Here is a 27,445-nt window from a genome sequence, read left to right on the forward strand (position 1 = left end):
AGTATCTTCCTACACGAGCGTTATAAGGCTGCTCAAAATGCAGGTCTCTTATGGCACAGAGGCATTGCAATTGAATCACTCATTAAAATCAGTAAGCTACAACTATTTAATCACATAGAAAAAACTAGAAGTAGACAGCAGCGGAAACACATGGTAACCCAATTATTTCTACAGAATTAGCAGTATTCTTATACGCCTCCTCCTCTTATGGGCTCCTTTCTGACGACACTGGCAATCTGCTACTAGCTACTCAAATGCAAGCATCATTTGATTAAAGAAAAGAAATATATGCAAATAATCTACTCATCAACAAAACTATCATCTTTATATGGATGCATGCATATTTCAATCACTTGAAATTACATATTATATAAAAATATAAAGTAATACTAAGAAATTTTTTATCTATTGCAAAACAACATCCCCAATTTTGTGAATTCTACACGGTCAAGCAGATATTGCGGGATGGGGGGAGGAGGGAAAAGAGAGAATTGGAGAAAAACATGTTGTTATCTAAACTCCAGTTTTAAATTTAATATACAGTGTATGGACACTATACAAGCACCTGGTGCAGATTCCTAACAAAATATTTCTGCCAAAATACTTATGTTGTTATAAGAAGAATGGCTCCTACTGCAGCTTAACAGGACAACATACTATCATCACATAACTCCCTTCAATAAATTACTTTCCTTCACAACTGAAAAAAAAAAATCACCTTCATTGAGCTGGGAAATCCTTGAACCACCAATCCTGGATAGACAAACTTTATCTCCATGTGTACTTTGGCAATATACTTCAATTGTCATGTAAATGACTAACTATGGGGGAGAATGTCTTGTTAGACTTTTTTTAAGCTCTTTAGTTTAATACGTGATCACTTACTCTTTGCTTGTGCCCAATCTCTTGAATAATTGGTGACCTTATGAAAGGCCTATGACAAGATGTAAGCCTGAGGAGATACTTGTGCAGAAAGCTTTGCTTATGAAGCCTGAATTTTAGTTTTTCTATGCTTATCCATCATTCAGTGACATGAAAAAACCTGTGACAAGTTGCCAGCAATGTCCCCATCAAGTAAACACAATCCATTTTGCAAGTTATGGGTTAAGACTACCATTCCCAGAAAAACAGACATCAACGAATTACTGTGTATTTTCTTTTCATAAGGTTCCCTTGCCAGGATATTCTCCAGCTAGAAAGACAAAATCCACACTCTCCTCAAAGGACAACTAGAGAAAGTAGACAGAAATAAGCAGTATAATAAGATAAAGTTAACTGCCCTTTGCAGATCTCTGACTCTAAAGCAAGTTATCTAAGAGGTTTATCCTGGATCCTTTCCCTGAGTACTGCTACTAACACTGCAGCATTTTAATGAACTCCAGCAGAGCCATTACTAAATGTCATGGTTTAACCCTGGTAGGCAGCTAAGCCCCACACAGCTGCTCACTCACTCCCCCCTGGTGGGATGGGGGAGCGAATCAGAAGAGTAAAAGTGAGAAAACTTGTGGGTTGAGATAAAGACAGTTTAACAGGGAAAGCAAAGGCCGTGCACGCAAGCAAAGCAAAACAAGGGATTCATTCACTGTCTCCCATGGGCAGGCAGGTGTTCAGCCATCTCCAGGAAAGCAGGGCTCCATCATGTGTAACAGTTACTTGGGAAGAAAAAAGCCATCACTCCAAACATCCCCCCTTCCTTCTTCTTCCTCCAGCTTTATATGCTGACCATGACGTCATTCGGTATGGAATAGACCTTTGGTCAGTTGGGGTCAGCTGTCCCAGCCGTGTCCCCTCCCAACTCCTTGTGCACCCCCAGCCTACTTGCTGGTGGGGTGGGGTGAGGAGCAGAAAAGGCCTTGACTCTGTGTAAGCACTGCTCAGCAGTAACTAAACACAGGGATGGTTATCATCAACACTGTTTCCAGCACAAATCCAAAAAACATAGTACCACAGGAGCTGTTATGAAGAAAATAACTCTAGCACAGCCAAAACCAGTACACAAAACTAACATTCAAGCACTTGTAGTGAGAAAGCTATTCTTCCAAAGCAAATGATCATTGAGATACTGATGAATCTATATATGGAAATACATTTTCTCCAAATCTGCTGAGGAAAGCTAGCCTCCTCGTAGCTATACTGGATTTTATGCTCCCCATCTTGAAATCAGCTTTCTCTAGTCATCTGTTCAGTTACTCCCACAAAAAAGTGGCTTCACTTTTTCTTTCCTTTTTAAAATATAGGGACTATACTCATACGCACATTAGCATTGCTTCAGAAGGCAATACGAGACCAGTTTTGATACATTTATTCCTTCTCATTCACATGGGGCTCTCCCCATCTCATACCTATGCTTGAGAAAGCAAGCTGAAACAATGCCTGCCTTAGGAGGGTGTGAATACTGAGGGAAGTATTCTTTCACAAAAATCTCTCTTGCTTAGAAAGAAATATCTAGATCAGTAGCAGCAACAGATTTACTTCAGCAAAGATGTGGCTTAGCTGCCAACACCAAAGCAGCATCCAATCTTACAGGCCGGACTTTTCAGCAGACACAGAAGAAGCAGCTGGGTTCAGAGTGGGGGAGTTCTTTATCGCCTGCAAAGCTTTCACACCTCTGCCAGTGTGTCTCAGCACTGCAAAGTCATCTCTTAAGAGTAGTAATTCCCAGTAACCACAACAGAATGGAAATGTGCAGCAGTGACACCAGGCATGACTAGGTCCCTGTTTGGAACCTGATGTATTTCAAGCCTTCTGAAGACAGCAGGAAGCAATGTATCCCAGCAGTAGACCTTCCTTGGGAGAATGAAGAAGGTGGTATCACTAGAGAGCAGCTGAAAAAAACTGACTGATTTAGTCTGAACTATCTGGAATCCTAAGTATATTCTAGCCTGAAAAAAAAATAATCTGCCTACAGGCCAAAACTTTTTGAACAAGTTTGTCCTGCGTATCAATGAACAAAGGAAATTGGACTCTGAGGAATATCTATCCTGCCATACTCAGCACCTTTACATGCTCCAAAGAAGCACTCTGCTTTGCAGTTAAGAGTCTCAGAGCTGAGCTACCGAAACATTTTTCAGATGACAGAGGATGCTCTTTCCTCAGGGTTTTATTGCTGCAATTACTTAAAAAAAAAAGATATCCTGTGATATCCATGAGCATTGGCTTAACCACAGGAGGTTGGTCTTGCCTGATGCTACAGAGCAGCTTTTCTCCCTATTCAAAACTCTTCTTAACCTGATGTCTTTGGCACAATGCAGCTTCAGAGATCAGTCCATCTGGTAAGAACTGCTCAAACCCTTAAAAATAACTACCTCTTAACAGGAGAGTAGCAATACAGAAAATTCAAGGAAAAATACCTACTACCAGAGATATATCTAACCTATCAGAGCTCCAAAATGGAGTAAGACTTGCTCTCACCATACCCATAGCATAGCCAAGTACATGTGGTTATTTGCTGATGTTTTCCAGTCAACGTAACTGATGGAGGATCTGTACAGATTCATGTGGTCTTTCAATAGACCAATCTGGGAACACTTTTTCACTTTTCATAGCAGACTGATGTCTCCAAACAAGCATATGCAATTGAGACGTGTTTTTAAAAAGACCTCAAGAACAGACAAGGGAGACCACAGAAAGATGAGGGATACACTATTTGGAGTCAGAACGAATGAAAATTGCCACATTTACATACAGCGTTAATGCACAAGGTACAAGAGAGTGAATTTAATATATTCTACCAGGTATGTTTTTGAGGACATTCTTGAAAATTGTATTCATATATTACAAAACCTGGTGTTCCAGTCTGGAAGAGAAAGGATAGTTTGAGGGGAATTATCTTTGGAACTGAGCCTGTAATCGAACAGGAAAGAAATGTGAACAGGAATAAGAAGCCAATTACAGGGAAAAAAAAAGAAAGCCTTGTTGCACAGACTACTGCAAATATATCTCTCCTCTTAGAACAAAGCAGTCTCCGGAACTAACAGATGAGAAACTGGAAGTGAGAGAGGAAAGCAGATAAGCTAAGAGGTTTAGGGGCAGGAATGGCAGTGATGGGAAGCAGCTGAAAGCAACATAAAATGTTTGTTAGCATTAGCTCTGCATTGCTTTCAACTGTCCTTACTTCCTACAAAATCTGGGACAGCACATAGTAATCCAAGTTTTATAGGCCATAGACAAAAATTAATGAAAGGAAGACTTCAGTTCCCTCAATGCATGGTAAGTCTTTAAAAACTACCACAGTACCTTATCATGGCTCTATTTCTCTGAAGTATAATTGATAGCCCAACCTACTGAAGACTAAAGATGCTTTCCAAGTTCTATAGGGAATGTATTCTGCAATGCGAAGAAAAATTTCCTCATAGCTATACATTACTGAAGGAAGACATGGCTCTGAACACCTGGTCACACAGTGACAACTGGAGGAAGCTCTAAGCCTCTAGGTTAGATGAGCATGGCCCAGGGACCACCATATTTTAGAGTTCTGTGTTATCATAGCAGAAATAAAATGGCAACTAAGTCTGAGTAAGGTGTGGCAAGATTTTTCCATTGCTGATGTCTCCACAGTCTAAACAGAAGCACAAATAGAAGTATGAAGAAGTGCTTTGCCACATTTTGTGTGGTCTTTCACCTTCGGGAATCTGACAGGACTTTAATACTACAATGAATAGATTCCTTATGCTGCGAGACGTATAGTGTTGAAAACAAGACACTGAAGGTGAGTGAAGCATTAGGCCCTTTATAATCGTCACCTATAGATGACTGTGTTCTGAATCTGACTGGATTTGCCAGACATCAGACACTGTGTGTGCACACGAGGCAGTGGGGGCAAGAGTTGTGTATGCCACACCGGTTTTGCAGAATGGATTGAACACAGTTCAAGATTATACAAAGGAAACTTCACAATGTTAGAGCTAGGCATATGGCCAAAAGGAGATACTGCACAGTAATAATATTAACAGAAATACCTGGCCCAAATCCTAAAGGTTTAAAGAAAGTCTTTGCTCTTTTTCTGTAGGGGAAGACCAGGCTACACTGACACTGCCTCTGTTAACAAGGTTATAAAGATTAAAGGGAGAAATGAAACCTTATGGACTTTTCCCCCCCAGGAGGTGGGGGGGCTCCACACTTAGGGGGACAAGCAAACATTACTAAGGGAAGATTACTAAGCTGGAGGTGACTACAGATGAAAACCTGTGTGATTAGTCAACCATGAGAGAGACTGAGCCACTACTGTGACGGAGGTCATGTACAATGACAATGTGATCCAAGACCCTATTTTTTTAGGGCCAAGTATTTTTTTAATCTGAGACAGAAAAATTAACTACATTGATATATGAATCTAGAGAGTTCTCACCAAAAACCTTGTATAGCCTTAAGTCTGCTGTGTACAAACCAGCTGAACTCAAACCTGAGCAGACACAGTGAAGAGTTTTTACAATAACCAAGACGACATAGAAGAACAAGGAGAGCTTGGGCTGTTTAGCTTAAGCAACCAAATGCCAGAAGAATTTTAAGCAACTAGTGAGAAGTGTTATGTAGCTCAAGGATAAGATTGCATCAGATCACAACACAAAAATATTAGAAGCTAATGATGAATGAGAATTGCCAATCTTAACACACTGATGAGCATCTAGAAGTACTGCAACATTCTTCTAGTAAACTACCAGGAGAAAATAAAACAAAACTTCTCTAACAGAAGTCTCTTACATTGAGCTCTAACTCCTATAAACACTGCAGGGCTGACTGCAAACAGAAAGGACTAGAACCAAGTGTACTGAAGACTGCTTTTAATACTCTACTCTTCATAGATCACTCCAGGGTTCCTTACGTTTGGTTACTGACATGTACACAAACTAAGCCAGAGATCAGACGTATGTGATCACACTGGATCCTTTTATTTGTTAAAAGGAAGTAGACAAAATTTATCTTGGTTATCGCGAAAGTCACCAGGGAAAGAAAAGTCTTCCTAACATAGCGGTGGAAAAGTCTTCCTAACATAGCGGTGGAAAAGTCTTCCTAACATAGCGGTGGAAAAGTCTTCCTAACATAGCGGTGGAAAAGTCTTCCTAACATAGCGGTGGAAAAGTCTTCCTAACATAGCGGTGGAAAAGTCTTCCTAACATAGCGGTGGAAAAGTCTTCCTAACATAGCGGTGGAAAAGTCTTCCTAACATAGCGGTGGAAAAGTCTTCCTAACATAGCGGTGGAAAAGTCTTCCTAACATAGCGGTGGAAAAGTCTTCCTAACATAGCGGTGGAAAAGTCTTCCTAACATAGCGGTGGAAAAGTCTTCCTAACATAGCGGTGGAAAAGTCTTCCTAACATAGCGGTGGAAAAGTCTTCCTAACATAGCGGTGGAAAAGTCTTCCTAACATAGCGGTGGAAAAGTCTTCCTAACATAGCGGTGGAAAAGTCTTCCTAACATAGCGGTGGATCTATTACACAAAAAGATTTTGTATTCACTATATGTATGATAGATTTAGACCACTATCATGAATTTAGACCAACAAGAGGTATAAACCAGGTCTCTCCACTTGGAGAGCAGAGGTCTCTCCACTCTCTGCTCCAAAGCTAGCAAAAAGGAGTCATCACATGTCAAACAGTACCAGATAAGTTGTTTCCATTAGGTACACTAATGGTGTAGAAGACAGACATTCATAAAAAAAGAATAAGTTACTAGTTATACCCACTGCATGGCTGTTGCTTTTTTAAAGGGGTAAAACTCACATAACATCTTAGTACAGTAACCAAGATCCTGAACTTTGCTTACTACTTCAGCAGTACCTAAGGCACAGTCACATTTAAGGACAGTACATAAAAATGCATAAATGCATATACACAACTCATTTAGAACATTAGGATGAAGTTTTCTCAGCTGCCTCACTGAAGTCCCACTGACATCAAGTTTTCCACTTAAAGAAAAGAAAGTGTAATTTGGCTTATAGTAATGACAAATAACAGTTTAAAAAGCCAACAGTGGAAGACTTTAATCTGTAGAGCCACTGTATTTTCATCCAAAATATACTTATATTTAAACACATGAACTTTCCTCACAGCATTATCAAGAGCCTGCACCATTTTACAGTGAAGTACTTGCTTCCATGTCCTTCTATAGCTTAAAAAACCACTTCGGTCTTGTGTCCGAGATGTAGAGAGCTGTAAACACAAGATGAAGAGCAGCTGGTGTGTTTCTGCAGTTAGAATAGAATATTTCAGTTGGAAGGGGCTTACAATGATCATCTAGACCAACTGCCCGGAAGTTTTCAGTAGAAAACTTCAATTCTAGCAGACCTACAAATGCGAAAAGCTTACATATTCTAGTCTTGTCTTCTGAGTAAGTTTTCTGTTTAGATTTCAAAAGTGAAACAAATTCACTTTCCAGCTGAAAACATGCAACATTATCAAAATAACCAGCCTGTAACTGAAAGCACTGAATGTTCCTACAGTGCAATGAGCTGAAGCAACACCAGAAGACATATCTTTCCAGGAACTTCTCAGTGACAAAAAGGAGCCAGTATTTTCAGAAAGGAGAACAAGTTGCCATAGGTATCAAACTAGTCCCATGGCTAATTCTTGACAACTCATGGGTGGAAATAGCAAAGTACAAATACATAAGAAAACTGAAAGAGCTCCAGGTCTTTACATTTTGACATAACATAAACAAAGGAAAACCCCAAGAAATAGCGTGCAGAACACAGGCTGGCTAGCGATACAAATTGTGAACATCCGGGATCTTTCTACAATTTTGTGAGAAGAGTAAAAAGCCTCCCTCAAATAAATGCATCATTTGGCATCTATGTATTAAATCAATACCACTTTAAGTTTCTTATGTACATAAGCAGACTACCCACAAACACACACGTGCCAACACTGGAATAGCACTGCAGATTTATAAAGGTTCTCCCAGGGTTGACAGCATGACTTAAAACTCAGTTAAGACTACAGACTGTAACAAAAGCATACTGAATAACAAAACAAAGTTCTGAACAATTTCAGAAGTGTTCCTGTCCAGCTGAGTGTAGAAGGCAGCAGTTTCCTCAAAAACATTTCTGTGGAGAATGCTTGCCATGTACTTTTGGCTACTTGCCATACATACTGTAAGCACCCCCACCATGTTTCTCAATTGGTTTCCTTCTGCCTACTCCAACGCAACTTGGGCAGCAAAAGAATAAAATAAGTGGCATCAAGAGCACTGAACACAGAACTCTGGGAAGCTTGCAAGTTGCCCTACTTGGTCTCTCTCTCCTACAAACAGAAGAGTTTTCCAAAAAGGGAAGAGTCAGGAATTTCTTCTGAAACCATCCCATGTGCAAGATGTGTTAACATGTTATTTCTGCTAAAACAGAAAAGACAGTACAGCAGAACAGAAGAGGATGGAAAGAGCAGACAGAATGATAATCCACATGCAGAACACACGGACAAGGCTTCATTAAAATGTTCAGTTCACCTCTGTTAGTGCAGAATTACTCTCTGGTATTCATCAGGACTTAAACCCTTGAAGTCTCTTTTATTATGTAAGTATCACATCTCCTGCAAAGGCCATGACAGGACAGTTACTTTACAGAATGGTCATAAAAACAAAAATCACAGAACCATTAAGGTTGGAAGGGACCTCCGGACATTGTCTAGTCTAATCCTAACACTCAGAGTAGGATCAGCTAGAGCAGATTGCTTAGGGCCTTGCCTAGTTGGGTATAACAACCCCATTGCCTCTATAATCTCCTCGTCTCTAATCACGCCTGGACAGTCAACTCTCTACCAGAGATGCTCAAGGAGACCACCTGAAAAAGAGTGGCTCTTGAAAAAGAGATACTTGGATTTCATTAGGACCCAAAGCAACAGGGTGTAAAAGCATTTTAATTTTAAGAGACTGCTACATACAGAAAATGTTTGCCAGACTGCCATTCTTACCAGCTAGCAGGTGGAAGACTGATGACAACTTCTAGCTAGGAGCTACTATCCATTCCCTTTAAACCATCCCCCACAAAGCTTACTTATCCTTTAACCATACAGAATGGAATTTCATGTTTTGGGTCTTCTGAAGGAGTTGCTCAACTAGCCAAACCGATGAACAAAGGTCTTCACTCTGTATTTGTCTGGCCTAACACACAGTGATTCTTGGGTCATGGCTCCATAAGTCTCAAAGACAAAGGCACCTAGTTTGTATTTCAGATGCTAGGGGCAAAATTCAGTTTGCAGTTATGATGCCTAATGGTGGACACATGCAAGGTGTCATACTTGGTTTACACATTAGACACCCCTCCAGAGACCTCGTGTATACAAGACACCAGTTTGGCTGACCAGCCGCTGGGTCTCCAAGATGTACTCAGTACAGATAACACTGCACTGAGTACAAGCCCCCGTTATAGTCAATGGAAATCAATACACAGGACCTCTGAGAATAATTAAATTTATTAATCTTGACCTGAATTTCACAATACAAGAAAAGCCACACACGCGTTGCTCCCAAACAAAAACAAAACCTCCAATCATCAACCCCCACAGCCAAAACCCGACAAGCAAAGCAAAAAGGACACAGCTGAAAGCTCAAAGACCCCAGAACCATTGCTAGAAATGGCAGAGACCAAAGGCTTGGATTAAGTCAAGACAGACACACACACACATTCTAGCACTGAGAGCAATGAATAGCTATTTAAACATTAACTTCAAAAAATCTTTGAGTAGAGATCACCTAGCTGCAAAGAAGATTCCCAGACTTGAGATACCAGTTCAGCAACTACTAACAGATTAAAATCAAAGAAAGAGGGAAGGGAGGAATTAACTTGTGCTGGTTTTGGCTGGGATGGAGTTAATTTTCTTCATAGTAGCCAGTATGGGGCTATGCTTTGGATTTGTGCTGAAAACAGTGTTGATAATACAGGGATATTTTAGTTACCGCTGAGCGGTGCTTACACAGAGTCAAGGCCTTTTCTGCTTTTCAGCCCACCCCACCAGCGAGTAGGCTGGGGATGCACAAGAAGCTGGGAGGGGACACGGCTGGGACAGCTGACCCCAACTGACCAAAGGGTTATTCCATACTGTATGACGTCATGGTCAGTACATAAAGCTGGGGAAGAAGAAGGAAGGGGGGATGTTTGGAGTGATGGCATTTTGTCTTCCCAAGTCACTGATACATGTGATGGAGCCCTGCTTTCCTGAAGATGGCTGGATACCTGCCGGCCGATGGGACGTAGTGAATGAATTCCTTGTTTTGCTTTGCTTGTGTGCCTGGCTTTTGCTTTCCCTATTAAACTGTCTTCATCTCAACCCACAAGTTTTCTCACTTTTACTCTTCTGATTCTCTTCCCCATCCCACCAGGGGGGAGCGAGTGAGCGGCTGTATGGGGCTTAGTTGCCAGCTGGGGTTAAACCACAACAAACTAGAACAAAACATTCCGTGGCAGCTGAACAGGGTATCATTTTCCCACTCCCCCTCATTTTTATATGACTTTCCCATTTCCAAAAATGTTCAAGCTGCACAGAGATACCAGGAAAAGAAAAAAAAATGCAGTGACATGCAATTACATCCTGTATAGCCTGACGGTTCAGATCATCGTAAGGGTGTATGTTATACCTAAGAAGGGATGCTCTTGTTCAAGTCAGGAGGAAGCAAAGGAAAATGTAATTTTCCTGCTACCAGCAAGGTCAGCTTTGCCAGAAGCGACATACTTCCATTCCATAGATAGAGTGTGTGCACACCAAAGCAAAGCACTGTCATGGGAATAACAAAATTGATCTGATTGAACAGTCAAAGTTGATCACACAAGAGCGTGAAATATGCAGAATTCTAGCTGCGGTCAAAGTACAGTTTTATGTACATAGAAATGAGAAGCCTCCAATTTTACAGTATTTTGCTTTGTGTTCACAGTCTGCAAGCAGTCCTCACCTGCAGGTGAAGCTATGGTAACAGGCTCTTCACAGAGTAGCTAAAGGACAAAACAGGATAAAAGCGTGGACTGAAAGATCTGCTGCAGAAAATTCATGCTGAAGCTGACTATCTCTTGAAAGAGGCACTTGTAGACAAACACAGAAGCTAACAAAGAGGATGCCATTCTGCAGATCATCTGCAACATCTTCAGTTTTCATACTTTAGACTTAACTGTATTTATCTATAAATTTATAGTCCTTGTTTCCAAACAGCACTGTTATTCTTTGAAATTCTTTCTTGACAAAGATATCAAGTAATTTTCAGCTTTAAATTTCAGAGTAGAATTCACCTGCACATTAAGGCCAGAAAAAGCATTAGGCTACCTTGTCTGAATTACTGGAAGAAGTATTTTTACCCACCTACCCACACTGAGACTGACAACTTGTGTCTGAATACTTTTAATATATTTCAAAAAACTCTGGAGGCCCTTCAAGAAGTAGAGGAACTAAATAGTTCACATCATTTTTTTTCCAGTGCTTAATCAGCTTTGGCATAACACACACACACACCATGTTTGTTACTCACATTCGAAAAAGCTCAAGTTTTTTTGGCCTCGGTCCTTTTCCAGCCTCTCCTTACTATACTAAGGAATCCTATATTACATAGTAATGTGTTCCCTATGAAGATCTCCCTACAGGTTAGAAACCTTGATTCTGAAGAAGAGTCTTTTGGTCTGGAAGGCACTGTCTCTCAGCCTCATATACCTTACTTTTAATTATCTGCCTTCACAAAGAAAGCACTTTTTTGAACAAAGGCTGTTCACCCCATTTCTCCCTCCAAGCTATCATCATCTGGGTCACCAGATGTCAAGGAGGGTGGGTTGCTTGGTTTTGGTTTTTTTGGAACTACAAAACTCTGGAATTAAGACTGAGTAGGAACACCATGGTGAAATGCTGATATCACAAACTGATTATTTTTAACTTGACCAGCTCCTTACACAATCTTTTAGTTCTACTAGCCTCATAAAATGTGAATGACAGCTTAAAGGGAAAAATTTGTACAGTTTTTGACAGAATGTCTACATGTAAGGTGGGAATGGTCCTCTTTCCCAGTTTTACAATTGATCTCATTGACATTCCATATAACAGATTTTACTCTTAACTGCTAAAGCTATTATTACATATTTATTGAGAAAAAGGAGAACCCTCATGTACTGTTTGGGAATCAAATAACAGAAGGATTTACTTGTATTCAAGGTCACACGAATTCTGTGCTTGAACTACTACTAGATATCAGCTGTCTGCATCTCAGTACAGTTGTTAACCAAAACTTCATGGGAAGCTGCACAAGAAGCTCAGACGCTGCCATTTTAAATCTAGTGTGTAATACTAACTTCACGATATCAAGGTTCGTCTCAAGACCTCTGACATTACCCTCACTGAAACAGCATCTATTAGTGTTCTACATCCCATTAGACACTGAAATCAGATGCTAATTGCCTAGATTTTACTCCTGTCTTATTCTTTATTGCAGTTCAAGAACTACATAGTGTAAAACACCTCCAGTTTTGTGCTCTAATACAGAAGTCCATAAAACGTGGCTCCATTTATCTTTTCACCTAGCATAATTTTTATAATATGTGGAAAACCACTTTGTTATCCGAAACTCAGTAATATACCATTCTCCTATCTTTGAGGCAACTTTTGAACAAGAGCAAATTATTTAAGTATATAGCAAATGTCAGTAGGGTAGAAAGGAAGGAAAAGAAAATAATATAGTGATTACATACCCCACATGTATGTATTCACCTAAATTAAGGAGTGAGTCACAATGGGAGAGTGATTTACCACTCAAAGATTGACCTGTGTACATGCAGGCCAACACCATTCATAGCAATTGCAGATACAAAACAGTAAGTTATTCACTATAAAAAGCAGACATTTGTTTTCTCTTCTGAAATTAGAAGAAACTGATTCAGCTTCACCAACCACGATCTCTGTCACACTGCAGTTTCAAATCAGTAAGACTGGTGTTACATTTGTCAGCAAATTCTGCATGACTGTGTAGTTCAATAAGGATCTGACTAATAGATCGTGCCACCCTGTCTCAACAAAGGCTTTAGAGATCTCTCAGTAGGCCACCTTAATTGCAACCGCAAGCTCCTAGACATCTAATAAACTTCACTTGACATGACACAGACAATAAGAAGCTACATAACCAACACAATGAGAACATCAGGATTTTGTTCCAGCTGTTCATAAGAACACTGTCTTCCTTGTAGTGAAACCTTGTAAGATGCGTACTCCCTACTACAGTCCTGGGAAAACAGAGCATCTTCACCATTACTTCAATTTGTGCATGCTATCCATTTTTCTAAGCATCTTTCATAATACTTAACAATACATTTCTCATACTGCACCATTATCTTACCTGGCACAATCAAACAGACCTCACTCAAAACATCTAAAGGTATCTCACCCACCCTTACTAAAGCAGCTCAACTTTGCTGAATATTATTAATAATAATTCTGGCTACTTAAAGTTGGGCTAACTGTAAACCATAGCTGTAAGACTTCCCCCCCCCCCCCCCCCCGAGACAGATTTGGGGGGGAAGGAAAAAAAAGGCCATGCGCTTATAACATCACTGGTCACCAAGACCAGTCCCCTGCCAGCACAGCCATAAACTTTCAAAATTTCAGTAAGTTTAAACCTTACTTCAACCTAAAGAACTCTTACTGGATGCTAACAGCATATGGCTTGAAGTGAACATCAAACTATACCACATATGTGGGCTAAAGTTAAATGTCCTGGTAGATGCTGGAGGTAACATGGAAAACAGACAAATAGTACTAAGTGGCCTAAAGCACTGCCGTAAGAATAGCTGAAAACAGTAAAAAAGTAATTCAGAGTTCAGATTACTGAAGAGAAAAAAAAATCTGGAAATTTTAAAGAGACAGCTTGCTCCCTCTGCTCATATGAAACTAAAATGAAGCTCAATATACTAGTATTTACAAAACAAACCATGAAATTGTCTGGGTAGTATCACTGAGCACAGGCAAAAGTTCAAGACTCTGCATCATTTAAGTTTAAATGATCATTTAAGCCCTGCTTTCCCAGAGATGGCTGAACACCTGCCTGCTGATGGGAAGTAGGGAATTAATTCCTTGTTTCGCTTTGCTTGTGTGCATGGCTTTTGCTTTACCTATTAAACTGTCTTTATCTCAACCCACGAGTTTTCTCACTTTTACTCTTCCGATTCTCTCCTGCATCTGACCAGGGGGAGTGAGCGAGCAGCTGTGTGGTGCTTAGTCGCCGGGTGGGGTTAAACTACAACACAATCTTAACCTTTTATGGATTGCTCCAAGATAGCCCTTAGATTCCAGAAATCTACTGATAACAAGCTCAAAACTAGTGTTGAGTGAAAGGCATCACACATTGATTGTTTAAAAAGGTAAAATAACCCCAAACCAACATACCAAAATGGCGCACATCACCTCCACCCCCACTTACCACTTTTACTAAATAACACAAGTACATACACCTGTTCCTAAAAAAATCTTAGTATGTTTGAAGAGTCCTACCTATCTCTTGCGGACTATCCTATCTCACTGCAAAGTAGATAAGAATTGCTCCAAAGCATAATTTCTAAAAAGAAACTAACCCAAAGCCACCTTCCTTCCCCCCAAAAAAACCCCACCCACACAAAACACAGAACCCCGAAGACCACATTATGTCAGGCTTTACATATTCAGCTATCTGTGGGCATGAGTTACCCTCACAGACTTTCTAAATACAAAGCCATTGGATCTATGATTTCTGCCTCTTCTTGCATTACCATGTTGGCCTTTCTCTTTGGCTAGATTTCTCATTCAGGCACAAGGTCGAAGTCAGCAACAAAAAAAGGCCTAAGATTCCCCCCCCGCCAAGGTTTTAATGGCAGAGTCAATTACTTGCTCTAGTGCAACTTCTACATTTAATCACAAAAACCCCCAGATAGTCATGATTTATTCAACTACAATCAAAATAAAATTTAGATCTTGGTAAGCTGTAATAAATCTTTGGTCACCGAAAGCAACGTGCATTGTTAATTGCTTGGGGGCAGGGGCAAGATACCTCTCCCAGAGCAAAAGAAAATAGTGTCAGGCATCAAACTCCATTTCCACTTAATATTTCCCTTACTGATAAACATATATTGATGAAAGAAAAGAAATCCACACCCTAAAAGATGGGCTTTATGTTTTTTTCAGAAAAAGCCTCAAAGTGTTTTCCAAAAATTATGCTGAGTTTAAAAAACAAAAATAAAAAAAATAAATCAAGATCTGTAAGAAGCAAAATTGTTCTTAAACAATTAGAAAAAGGAAAAAAACTGGTGTGTGTTTCCACAAGAATTAAGCTGTTTAATATCTTATATGGCCATTTAAAAAAAACAAACCCGACAAACCAACAAAACCCTAAAACTAAGGAACTGCAATCTCATTTCAATCCCTATTACAAGAATGAGCTTCCTACCCCAAGTCCAAGTCATTTGGCTCATCACAAAGAGATGAAAATAGCACTCCTCAATCACTTCTTATTAGTAGTTAAGGTCGGTAACATATACTACACCTACACCATATCTTAACTCCACCCTTTAGCAGCTGGAACACCACTCTATAACCCTTTACCATAGTGTTACCTTGGGGCTGCACAAACTTTGAAGAATGATGACTACAGCTTTAAAGATGCAACTGATGATGTTTAACAACTATGAATTATGAATCCAGCTGTCCCAGAGAGGATAATCATCCTGTCAGTAATACATCTAATGACAACTGCTAGTACCTCAAGCCCTGTTACGAATCCTTGGTACATGAGCAACTGAAAAACAAGATGACCCACAAAACTCAAAAAGCTTTGCAATTTTTCAGTTACACCTGCCTAACCCTTTCCTGGCAAAGTGAAGTGCATTTCACTTACCTGCACTGCTGGCTTACTGTCTTTCACCTCTTTAGATTCTCTTCACTGACAATTAGACCCATGACCTACAAGCTGTTGACCATCCCATTTATTCTGTATTATGGCCCAGTTCAATACAAAATAAAAAGCTTCAGTGTTCACTGGTAATGCAGACAAAAGTCTATCTTCAGCATCTTCAACCTACTCCTATACACAGGAGCAAAAACAACCTTAAAGAGAAGCATCCAAACCTTCTTTTTCAGCTCTTTTCTGAGACACCTGTCTTTTTAAAAAGGTATATAGTTTTACATAATAGAAAATCAACTGTTTCTATATATGCTATTGGCTGCAGAGGCTGATCAGATGAGGTTGTAAACTCTTCCAATTTTGTTATTTCATCTGGGGTGACCACGTGGCATCCCATCATCTTTTTATTCCTCACTGTATTTTCTTCCCAATCTTAAGTCATCACTCTTTAGAGTGGCTGAAGAAAGCTTAAGTGATTTCTAACTTGACACAGTAAAGACAGTCACTCAGCATGATCATTTCAGCTTTCTCTTTCACCCTAAAGAAACAAATGGTTCTTTATTTGACCTTTGGTTTTAAACAATTTGAGTGCTTTGAAATTTGTTACTCCCACTCTCAGCTCTAGAGTCATGCGTTTATTTACAAGTGAGTGAACTCACTCTTCCCAACTCTCTAACTTTCTCCCAGAAGACATAAATTTGTAATTCTCTGCCTTTCCTCAAAGGAAGTCACCCTAGAAGCAAAACAGTTACTCCATCAGCCTTCTCCATTTCTTCCAATGAAGCCGCATCTAAAGCACAGAGAATACTACTCTCTTTTTATTCTTCCTTCAAAACTATCACTAGTTGCAGTCAGCCAGCAAATAGCTTAAACATTAACCCTTGCTGTTTAGTCTCACTCTCATGTCGTTATCCTCACAGGAACGATTCCAGTTTCAGGATGCTGGAACTGTTTGAAAACTCAAGAGTCAGCCACGAAGTCGCTACAGTAGGCAAGCATTCAGGTCTCTGATAGCTCAGCCCTATTCGACCCCCCCTTAAGAACAAGTTATCACTTAAAGAACACCTATATTTTTATTATTGCATTCTTCCTGTGCAAGGCCAAGTCTTATAAAACATAAAGGCAAACCAAATGGACTTAAGTCATGCTTGGATAGGGGAAGGCTTTTTTTTTTTTCCTTTGCAAGCACAGTACCATAGTTATATCAGAATTGTGCTAACTCACTTTAAATAAGCCAAGCTGTGTGGTCACTAACGAGTACACATGCATATGCACACCGAGAAAAAAGGTGTTCATCTTAAAATACTTTCTGATTAAAGACATAATGTCAGTCACTCTCCCCTCCTAGCCCCCACTCAGGAGCACACAGCAGGAACTCTCCCCGGCGCCTCCGAGCCGGAGGGGTACAGGACAGGAGCTCCAAGGGCTCAGACCACGAGGCCGGGCTCCTGCCGCCCGGACGGCCGCGCCTCTGCCGCCCTGCACACCCGCCACTCCCGCCCTTCCCCAGCTTCACCCCAGGGTCCCTCCCACGGGGAGCCAGCCCCCACGGCGGCCCCAGGCCGCCCGCCTCCCCCGCTGCCAGGCTGCCCTCCCCGTCCACCGCCGGCTTCCCACCGCCCTCACCCGCGGGGAAGGGCGCCGAGGAGCGGAACACGCGAGTCCCTCTCCAGCACGGCAGCACAGTACGCCCGGACGGAAACGCGCCTCAGCTGAGGGCGGCCGCGCCTGGGGCCGTTAACGGCCGCCCCCCCAGGCTCCCCCTGTCCCCAGCCCCAAGGAGCAGGCATGGCAGCAGTGACGGCCCCGCTCGATGCCCCCTCACCCAGCACAGCACGGCCTGGCCTTACCTTCCCTCCTGCTCAGGGCCATGGCCCCGGTCGGGCGGCCCCCTCCGAGGAGCCCGACCCGCCCCGCGCAGCCGGCAGCTCCGCGCTCGCCCTCCTTCCTCTCGCCGCCGCGCCTGTCCGTCACGGCACCGGAGGCGCGCCATTGGCGGAGGCGGGGGCGGGGGCGACCTCGCGCCGCCGGCTGGGGCCGCGCGGCCCCGCCCCGCTCGCCCGCCCGCCGCGGCCGGCGCGGTGCCCGCGGGCTCCGGCAGGGGGAGCGCGGCTGCGCAGAGCCGGCGGGCGCCGCCGCCGCGCGCGCGGGAGCGAGGGCGGGGGTGCGCGCGGGGGGTGGGGGGGTGGCGCGCGGCGGGCGGCCCCGGCGGCGCGCGGGGAGCGGGCGGCGGCGGCGGCGCCCCGGCGGGGTGAGCGGCGGCGGGGTGATGCTGGGCGCGCGCCGCTGCTGCCGCTGCCGGCCGGGCGCCTCCTTCCCCTGACCGGCAGCCCCGCGCGCAGCCCGCACCCGCCGCGTTAATAATGCACTAGAATGTCAGCGCTGAAAAAGGTAGGGAGGGAGGGCGGGAGGGAAGGAGGCGAGAGGAGAGGAGGGGAGGGGAGGGGAGGGGGCCGCCGTCGGGGCGGCGGGCGCGCCGCTCGCGGGATGCCCCCGCCCAGGCAGCGGAGGGAAGGGGGGTGCCGGTGCCGCGGGTCCGGCCGCTGCGTGCGGGGACCGCCGCCGTCGGGGACGGGTGCCCGGGCAGCGGGGCGAGGGCGCGCCAGCCGCGCCGTCGGTTGTGGCGTCCTCCCCCATCGCCCGCGCGTCCCGGCGCCGCGCTGGCCGTGGCGGGGTCTCCGCGTGGCGGGGTCTCCGCGTGGCGGGGTCTCGCCGTGGCGGGGGTCTCGCCTCGGCACAGCCCGGGCAGGAGGGTTGCGCGGCGCGGTGCCGTGTGCCGGCGCGGGGCGGCTGCGGGCTGGCACCGGCCGCGGAGCGCGGGGAGAGGCGGCGGGGGGGGGGGGGGGGAAGGCACGGACGGACCCTTCGTGCCGCCGGTTTGGCCGGAGGGAGCGGCGTGGCAGGGGATGCTGCGCGCGCGCGGAGCCGCAGTACCGGAGGCGATTTAAATTTTGGGAGCGCGTGATTGTCGGGGCTGCCCCGCGAGGAGGGGCCGGGGGAGCCGCGGCTGCAGCCGCGCCGCCGCCTGCACCGCTTCCCCCCGTTTCCATCCCGGCCGCCGTGCCATGCCATGCCATGCCGTGCCGCGGAGGGCGCGGGTACGTCGGAGGGGCCGCGCTGCTCCCCCCGGCCTCTCACGGCCCCCCGGAGGGGCGTCCCGGCCCCGAGGGGCGGCGGGGCCGCAGCCCGGCATCCGAGGAGGGGCGGGCGGTGGGTGCGTCCCGCGCGTTACCCGCGCCGGCTCCGCGCATCTGCCCCGCCGCGGGCGCGCAGGGCTCGGCGCCGTTGGAAAAGTCCGCGGGCGCGCAGCCGGAGCGCGGAGGCGGGCGCCGGGGGCCGGAGGCATCTGCCGCGCTGCCCCCGGTCGCCGGGGCGATGGCGGGTGGCTCTCCCCGCGGGGAGGGTGGCGTTCGCAGCCGGCTTGGCCGAGCGCCTCCGCGGCCCTTTGGAGCACCGTCTGCGGGGGGAGAAAGTAATTCACCAGCATCGTACTAAACCCGCAGCGCGCTCCGGCCCGTCTCGCCTCCCCGAAACTCGCCTCCCGCAGCGGAGCCGGCGAACCGCCCGGCGGCCGCCACCTCGGGGCGGTGCGAGGCGGGCGGCCCCCGCCGCCCGGCCCGGTGCGGTGCGGTGCGGGTCGGTCCGGGGGAGGGGAGCGGGGGCAGCCCTCCAGCCGGCGGAAGGTGCCGAAGGGGCGTTCTCCTACGGCCCCGCTTTCGGTCGCCTTCGTAACCTAATTCTGAGGCTGCCGGTGCCCCAGTTCCAGCCGCGATGCCGGCGCCGTGGCGTTTAGCGACGAACGCGTAGATGAGTGCTGCGGCCTCAACTTCCCTGAAACTTCCGAGGGTTTGTAATCCGCAGCGACGAACCGTTTGTGGTTTGTTTCCGACTGTGCGTCCTTACGGCACAGGCTTACAGCGGCTTAATGTGTCTTGGGAGCAGGTGACATTTGAATCTCTTCCAAATTAAAGCACTTAGAACGAGATCAAGTGCTCCAATCACTCTAGGTGGTGTGAGCCCCAGAACAAGGCTGTGAAACTCAAGTGCCCTTCTCAGTGCTGGAGTGGTTTGTGTATATTTCTGTGCGCTTCGGCGTAGCGTCACAAGCGGAGCACTAGCAAAATTTGAAATACTGAATACCTCAAGTCATTTGAGTAGTACGTAGATGGCTGCAAGGGGCATCCTGCTGGGAGGAAGGGTCACCTGAATGTGACCGAGTGCAAATCCAAGCGCAGATGACTGAGAAATCTCACGTGGGGTCTTAGTAGCTGAATGCTTTGTACTGCAGCTTGGGATATGTCGGGGGAGCCTGTTAGTTGTACTGGACTTGTTTTAAAAAGCAACTGCTCTAGAGCAGCGGGTGATCCTATTTCATAATGCAAATGTAGTTGAGGTATCAGCCTTTCATGTCTGTGATTAGTTTCATTTCCGTCTTGTGTTTTATCTGAAAAACAGGTAAAATAGGAAGAGTAGAAGTTTTATATTTCTGTGCTTTCAGCAATTTAGCAATTATACTTTCAAGTCATTTCCAGGTGGTTTGCACAAAGCACTTTCTTTCAGAATTGCAAGTTTTAATTTTACTGCGTGGAGCTATTTTTACAGTGCTAACCAGATTTTATTATTTATATTTGAAAGGTTGTCTGCCCCCCCTCATCGAAAAGACCTCTGGTGTGTGGTTAAATGGACTCAGATGATGTTTAATAGTTTTATGAATTACAATGTTATGCATTGGAGATTTAATTCTGAGTGCTGTAGTCAGACGCTGTGTGATCTCACATAATATTCCTAAGTTAAAGAATGTATTTATTATGGCATTGTTCAGTTACACACGAAGTAAAAACTAGGACTGTCAAATAAATTCATTGATTCTGTTTTAGATTATTGTTATCTTTTCGTTTTAGTACTATAAAGTGCTATTTGCATTTAGTTACACATATATCTAGTTTGCACTAGAATGTATAGGGCATACCTCTTTCTTAACTTTTTAGAATTTCTAGTCCCTCTGAAATGAGTTTAAATTTCTGGTACAAGTTGAAGTTACACGTAGAGTCAAGTCAGAAATGCTTTAAGCAAGTATTTAACAACCAGCAAACACAGACTGCTTTTGACAGAGATGTTGAGGAGAATGTGTTTTCTCTATATAATGCATAAAACCTCACAGTTGAATCCAAGATTCGCTGAATCGGTGATAATATTCCTAATGACTTAATGGGATCAGAATTTCACATTTGTGTAGGGTAAAGTCCCACCAGTATTAATGGTGATACTGTTGGCTATGCCAAGCTGTTAAAAGTTACCAAATCAAGATAAAAATGTCAAGGTCCATTATGGCTAACTAAAAATTTTATTCTAATAAATTCCAATATGTGAAGCAAGTTACTTTAATATTAGTTGGTAGTAGATGTGATAGGAGAAATGTATCCCTGAATAGGACATTCATACCTGATCCTGAGGAAAGCTTGGATTCAGTTTCCACTGTCTCTGGACACCAGGCAGCATCCCGCCCAGAGGGTACCCTCTGCAGCCTTTCCTGAACACTGCTCATCCTGGTCAAGTTACCGCTTCACAGTTACAACAGTTTTTTCTGACAGCAGATGTTTTAATAGGAAATATTCACAGGCGCAGTCTGGATGACTAAATTTCAGCTTGATTGAGAGCTTTGTCTGGCTAAATTACAGACATTGGGGTAATTATTGGGATAGTTTTTGTGTGCCTTAACAAAGGTAGTAAAATGTTATTTGGCAGGAACCTTTTTTCCTGTTTGCAATTACACATACTCAAAGCAATTTCCTTGTATAGCTATGATAATCCTATGAGTGGTTTTGGTAATAAAAAAACCACTGAAATAAACCCTTGTTTTTTCTGAGGTATACCATGAGGGGGCCCTTTCAAACTGCATCAGTCAAACAAAACCAGCTGCTTCAGTTCTGCTCCATGAACAAGACAAGTCTTATTTGCTGCTTCAGTTCATCACTACAGTGAATTTGTTTATCTAACCGTGCATGGTGAACGAGAGGACCACTAATGCAGAAAGTTAGTGTTAGCTCATCAGTTATGGTTGTGTTTAAGACAGACTTTCAGTTCTTAGAAAGGTATTATATGGGCCAAAATATCCCACCTGAATCTAAAATATTCTGTTTGGTAAGTGGGTAGTTTTGTTTGAATAACTACAGAAAAAAAATTATATGTAGTTCAGTTTGCCTTGCAAAAATTCATAGTCATCCACGAACCATATGGCTTTCTTACCTCTAGTAGAGAAATATCTCTCTTCATGGCAGATACAGTATGTCAACAGCTGTGATCAAATATAAGTAGAAGTGGGCACGGATGAATCAGAATCTCTTTTAAAGTAGACCTGTTGGAGACCAAAACTTCTCATGTTTCAGTCCATATATATCTCCATTGTAGAATTATATTTCCCGAAACAGATTATAGTTCATCACAGCTACTTTCTGTTGTAAGGGCCAAAATGATTCATTAAAGTAAAATAAGTACTCTTCCCATGATATTTATTTAGGAAATGTCAAGTAGCAGTTTATTCATTTAGTATAAGCTCAGTTGTGATGAGAGGATGGAAATCACTGCAGTTAGATTTCTCAATCAATGTTTCTACGCATGCATATATATTGGTCTCACTTTGCTTTTATCTGTTTCTCACCGTACTTTCTTAAATACTTGTTTTGTGCATAAAATTTACTTATCTTCCGTGCATTTTCATTCCACATTTGTCACAGTTCTGTGTCCTTGCCAGTTTTGAAAATGAACAACAAATAGCTTCCAGTATGGCATGGGCCTTTAGCCCTCTAAATTTTTTTGTACTTTTGTAACCATATATTCTTACAATCTAAAAAGACTTTCTTTCCACTTTTGGTAGTAAATGTAGTATACACCTGCAGTTAGCAGAGATGCATGAGGTATACCATAGATAAAGGCTTTTATCTCACAAGGGGAATCGGCGTATGTTATCTTCAGTAGATGCCGCTATCGCTGTGTGTAGATAAAGTAGATAAATTGACAGTAATGAAACATGTCAAAAATATGGTCAGATACATACATAAATCCAACAAGGCAAAAATCAGTAATTTAGAGATTCAGATTGTATTTACATGCAAATAATAAAAGTATATACCAGAGCTTTCTATCTATCTATGGCTCCCCATCTTGGGTCCTTCATAGCTGCTCCTTCTCCCAGAATCCTTCCACCACTCTCAATTTTGTATCTTCCGTCTTAAATACTCTCTTTAAAAAGTAAATTCGTTATGTCAAAGGAAAGAAGAGCATCTTACAGTTGTCAGATTGACCTGAGCTCAGTTTGAACACAAAAAGTTGTTGCAAGCCAAAGTTTATTCTAGCAAATGTAAAGGTTAAGTCTTGATAATGAAGTTAAAAACAGTTAGGAAAGCGTAAAACTAAGAAACACAAATTTAGGGAGAAACTGGACACCAGTCTCTTGTGTAGTGGTCATTTAAGGTGTCTCTGATACATGTTTCGTCTTGGAAGCTGAGAGGCTGCTCGAGCGGTGTTCAGCCTCTGGAGTGCTGCCTTTCAGAGGGAACAACTCTCCTGCAGTGCCCTGGAAAGGTAGCAGGTCAGTACTGAGAATAACAATTCAAAACATTTTTTTGTACCGTGTCCTTATTATCTTTCTTCTTTAATTTAGGTGATACTGTATTTTCAATAACCCCTAAGGTGTGGGGGAGAGTGCAAATTAATTGTTTAAGCTTGTCTGGAACCTAATTGCCCTTAGCATGCCAGGGTTTTTTAATATGTTGATTTCCTACATGGGATTTATTTTTGTGCATTGGAGGTCAACTGAATTAGTTTCCTGTGATTCTTTACTTCTTAACAGTATGACTTGCATTGTAAAACTTTTTAATGCCTTAATAATGTTATGCAAATTACATGTCATAAAATTACATGTCAGCAAAGTCCCCAGCAATTCTCCTAGTTTCGCAACTGGATAGGCTGGTGACTTTTCATAGAAACCGTATATGGTATTATTAATGATGCAGATAATCAATTTAGCCTTTAAGGAAACTTTGTCCAAACCATTTCACTCTTGCGTGGTCATTCCTAGAGCTCGTGCTGCTGCAGGGGTACAGAAGTATGTTACTGTATTATTGTGTGTTTTACTGGCAGTGAGGAGTAGAAAGAACTTCCCAGCTTTCACGCCTGCCTTCTAGTTTCACAAGTAGCCCATAAAAATAACACAGAACAAATAGCTTCAATCGCCACAAGTGGGAGGGTTTTTTTGACCCTCTTTTTTTCCCCTGAATGGCAGACTGTAGAGAGAGAATCTTAAGTAGTTACTACTTTTATTTCTTGTAATCTAAAAATAGAAGGGGAAGGAAAAAAACCCAGAGGATCTCCCACTTTCACATTCTTATTGATTTATGGCTTAATAAGTCATTGGGATATAAAGCTACAGAGCATAAATGCTTTTACTCTATTGAATTTATCTAAACAGAGTCCAAGTAAGATAAAAGACAACACTTTTGCTTCATTCACGCAGAGTGAAATTCTTTCCAAAGAGCATCAGTATAAGGCCACCTTTATCCTCCACGTAACAGCAGATTTCACTTAAATGAACAAATATATTCTTTAGTTTTAGAGACTGATAACAATTATCTTCCCTGATGAGCAGAAAGGAGGACAAAGCTTGCTTTTCTTCCTTTGATTTACTTCCCTTGATCTTGCAGCCTTTCAAACCCTGCATAGTTGAATCTACGGGAAGAATCTGGGCCTTTTTTTATGCTAGAAAAGGAAATGAAAAAGCACAATCAAGTTTCTTGAAAAGACTATGTGTCTGTCTGAATTCTTTATCATACCCTTAACCAGGCTTCCTCATGATAACACAATGTAGAGCAAATAATATGTAGACTTAATAATGCTTATTTGTTTTTTTGAGATTGGGGCATGAAGACATCACATAGCAAGAAGACGTTGCGTATGAGTAAGAAGTATTAATATCCTCTAGCTGGGAAGACTTTGCCTCCCATTGGTAAGAGTGACACAAGGTTCACCTTCCCTCTGCAGGAGAATTCAGGCCCCTCTGATGTTTCCAGCCCTTTCTGGCTGCAGGACGTGAAACTGATCTTTTCTTTGCTGGCGACTTGTGGCTTTGTTATCCAGCATCTAGCCTGCTTTTTGGCTATTTTGGGGTTGTCTTTGCCATAATGTTTTACTTAAAGGTAAGACATTTTAAAAATGTGATTGTTAAGTATTCCTGTTATATATTGTATACACTGTAATTTGATTTTTATTTCAGTCTGAGATTTTGATCTCACTCTTTTGAGGGTCTGTTTCCAAATGGTGTCATTTAGGAATAGCTACTATAGTTTGTATTCATGCTGCAAATGTCCAAAATTAGTTTTCAGAGCTAGGTAAATCATTGGATTTCAGAGAATAACTCTGATATTTAAGAGATTAATTTAAAAATAGCTAATGTAAGTGATGTTTTCTTAGTAGCTTAACAGAAATTTAAATTTACTCGTTTCCTTTCTGGAATTCAAATGGATAAACAGGACTGCTACTTTTTTCCCATAAGTTTTAGTAGGCTGAGAAATCAAAATGTTACACATAGACTAGGCATGGTTCCTTCACAGCACACAGTTTATTTAAACTGCAGTATACTGTGATTTGTAGATCAGAGTGTTTTTGTCACACGTATCTGCAGTTTATAGCATTATATGCAGAAAAGGCAGCAGTACGTCTGAAAATGCAGCGTTACTTTTGCTGCCAGTCCTGAAATGTATTGGATTCTACTGTGTTTCCCATCTCCATGCATGTCAACTTTTATTCATTATGCAAGAGGTGAGCATAAGTGAGGTGGTTCAAAAGAAATTATTTTGATGAAGTTGAAGAGGGATGCAATTAGTTGTGATATCCTGTACTTCTATAATAATATGAATGGTAAGTAATTTGATAACAGTTTTCTTAAATGGTAATTTAGAATTTAGTACTCCAAAACCTTAACATATATGACCCTTCTAAAAGAGAAAGCTTGTCTCTACATTATTTTTCAGCCTTATTCCTCCTTTTGTAAAGTGATGCATTCTTATACTGCACTGACCTCTCTTAGGAAAGCTTTCTACACTTCAAGATTTCAGCTGCAACTAGATGTACAAAGTTATATATTACTTTATGAATTCAAAGGCACATACACTGACCTTTGAAAATAATGAAACAGATGACCAAAGCATTATAATAGATCTAAATAGTTAAATTCAATAGTTTGAAGGTCTGATATATTTCTTTTCAGAGCTTAAGAAGTGATATATTAATTTCAGATGCTTCCCAAAGTTTTTCTCTTTTTCCTCCCTAAAAATGTTTCTCTACAGCTAAAATAAATTGTTAAAGGTTACATAAATCAATGGAAATACTCTTACATCTATCAATAAAAGATCTCCTGTAGTAATGTCTGTTCACTCTTGCAGTCATTTAAGGTGCAGTTAATGTTCTTTTATATTGTTTGTTTTCGAGTTTTCTTTTTGACACACATTTCATTCTTCTTTTTCTTAGTTATTGTATTTCAAAATAGCATTTTCATTTTATGGTGCTTTTGGAGATTGTACATTCCTTAGTAAATGTCTCATCTGATACATTAATATGTTTAACATGTACTGTGCTTATGATTTAGAGCAGGGTGAAAGTCACTCAAATACTCCTTGTCGTGGATAAATTACGAAACACACTTCATTTGCTAACCATTGTCATGTCTCTGATCAGTTCCCTGTGATTTTCTATTTCTTTTTACTTTCCAAAATTGTCATGAATTGCTGTCCTAAAAATGATGCAGAAAGAGCAGACTACAAAGATGAGAAGTGCAGTGTATGCCAGGCTGTAGAATGCTACTTTGATCAAGAAAATAGAAAAGTTTCTCCTATATACCTGTATCACATTCAGACTGCAGTGTCTTTCAGGAGCCTTCCTGGCATCTGCTTGTAGATGCCTTCCTATTTAGTTGCATACCCAAGTAATGTAATACATTTTATTTTTCTTTTCAGTTTTTTTTGAAAGATAACTGTCATGGTTTAACCGCAGCCAGCAACTAAGCCCCACACAGCCGCTCGCTCATTCCCCCCTGGTGGGATGGGGGAGAGAATCAGAAGAGTAAAAATGAGAAAACTTGTGGGTTGAAACAAAAACAGTTTAATAGGGAATGCAAAAGCTGCACGCGCATGCAAAGCAAAACAAGGAATTCATCCACTGCTTCCCATGGGCAGGCAGGTGTTCAGCCATCTCCAGGAAAGCAGGGCTCCATCACGCGTAATGGTTACTTGGGAAGAAAAAAGTTCCAAATGTCCCCCCTCTTGCTTCTTCTTCCCCAGCTTTATATACTGACCATGACGCCATAGGGTATGGAATAGACCTTTGGTCAGTTGGGGTCAGCTGTCCCAGCCGTGTCCCCTCCCAGCTTCTTGTGCACCCCCAGCCTACTGGCTGGTGGGGTGGGGTGAGGAGCAGAAAAGGCCTTGACTCTGTGTAAGCACTGCTCAGCAGTAACTAAACCATCCCTGTGTTATCAACACTGTTTCCAGCACAAATCCAAAGCATAGCCCCACACTAGCTACTGTGAAGAAAATTAACTCTGTCCCAGCCAAAACCAGCACAATAACAAACGC

At 42.7% G+C, this 27,445-nt stretch overlaps 2 protein-coding genes across 3 annotated transcripts in view; one reads left to right on the forward strand and one right to left on the reverse strand.

The window, feature by feature from the left end:
- The window catches only part of ERICH1 (glutamate rich 1), a 103,673-nt gene extending 85,847 nt beyond the window's left edge, over positions 1-17,826 (reverse strand). For both annotated transcript variants that reach the window (XM_075498033.1, XM_075498034.1), the window contains exon 1: positions 17,672-17,826. In XM_075498033.1, the coding sequence (XP_075354148.1) occupies positions 17,672-17,693 (22 nt within the window). In that variant the 5' untranslated portion in view covers positions 17,694-17,826. The remainder of the gene's footprint in view (positions 1-17,671) is intronic.
- Positions 17,827-18,109: 283 nt separating this feature from the next.
- The window catches only part of DLGAP2 (DLG associated protein 2), a 478,821-nt gene continuing 469,485 nt past the window's right edge, over positions 18,110-27,445 (forward strand). Inside the window, 1 exon segment of the mRNA XM_075498032.1 lies at positions 18,110-18,212. Within this exon segment, the coding sequence (XP_075354147.1) occupies positions 18,195-18,212 (18 nt within the window). The 5' untranslated portion in view covers positions 18,110-18,194.

Source organism: Mycteria americana, chromosome 3 (genome assembly GCF_035582795.1).
Source record: "Mycteria americana isolate JAX WOST 10 ecotype Jacksonville Zoo and Gardens chromosome 3, USCA_MyAme_1.0, whole genome shotgun sequence".
Taxonomy (NCBI): domain Eukaryota; kingdom Metazoa; phylum Chordata; class Aves; order Ciconiiformes; family Ciconiidae; genus Mycteria; species Mycteria americana.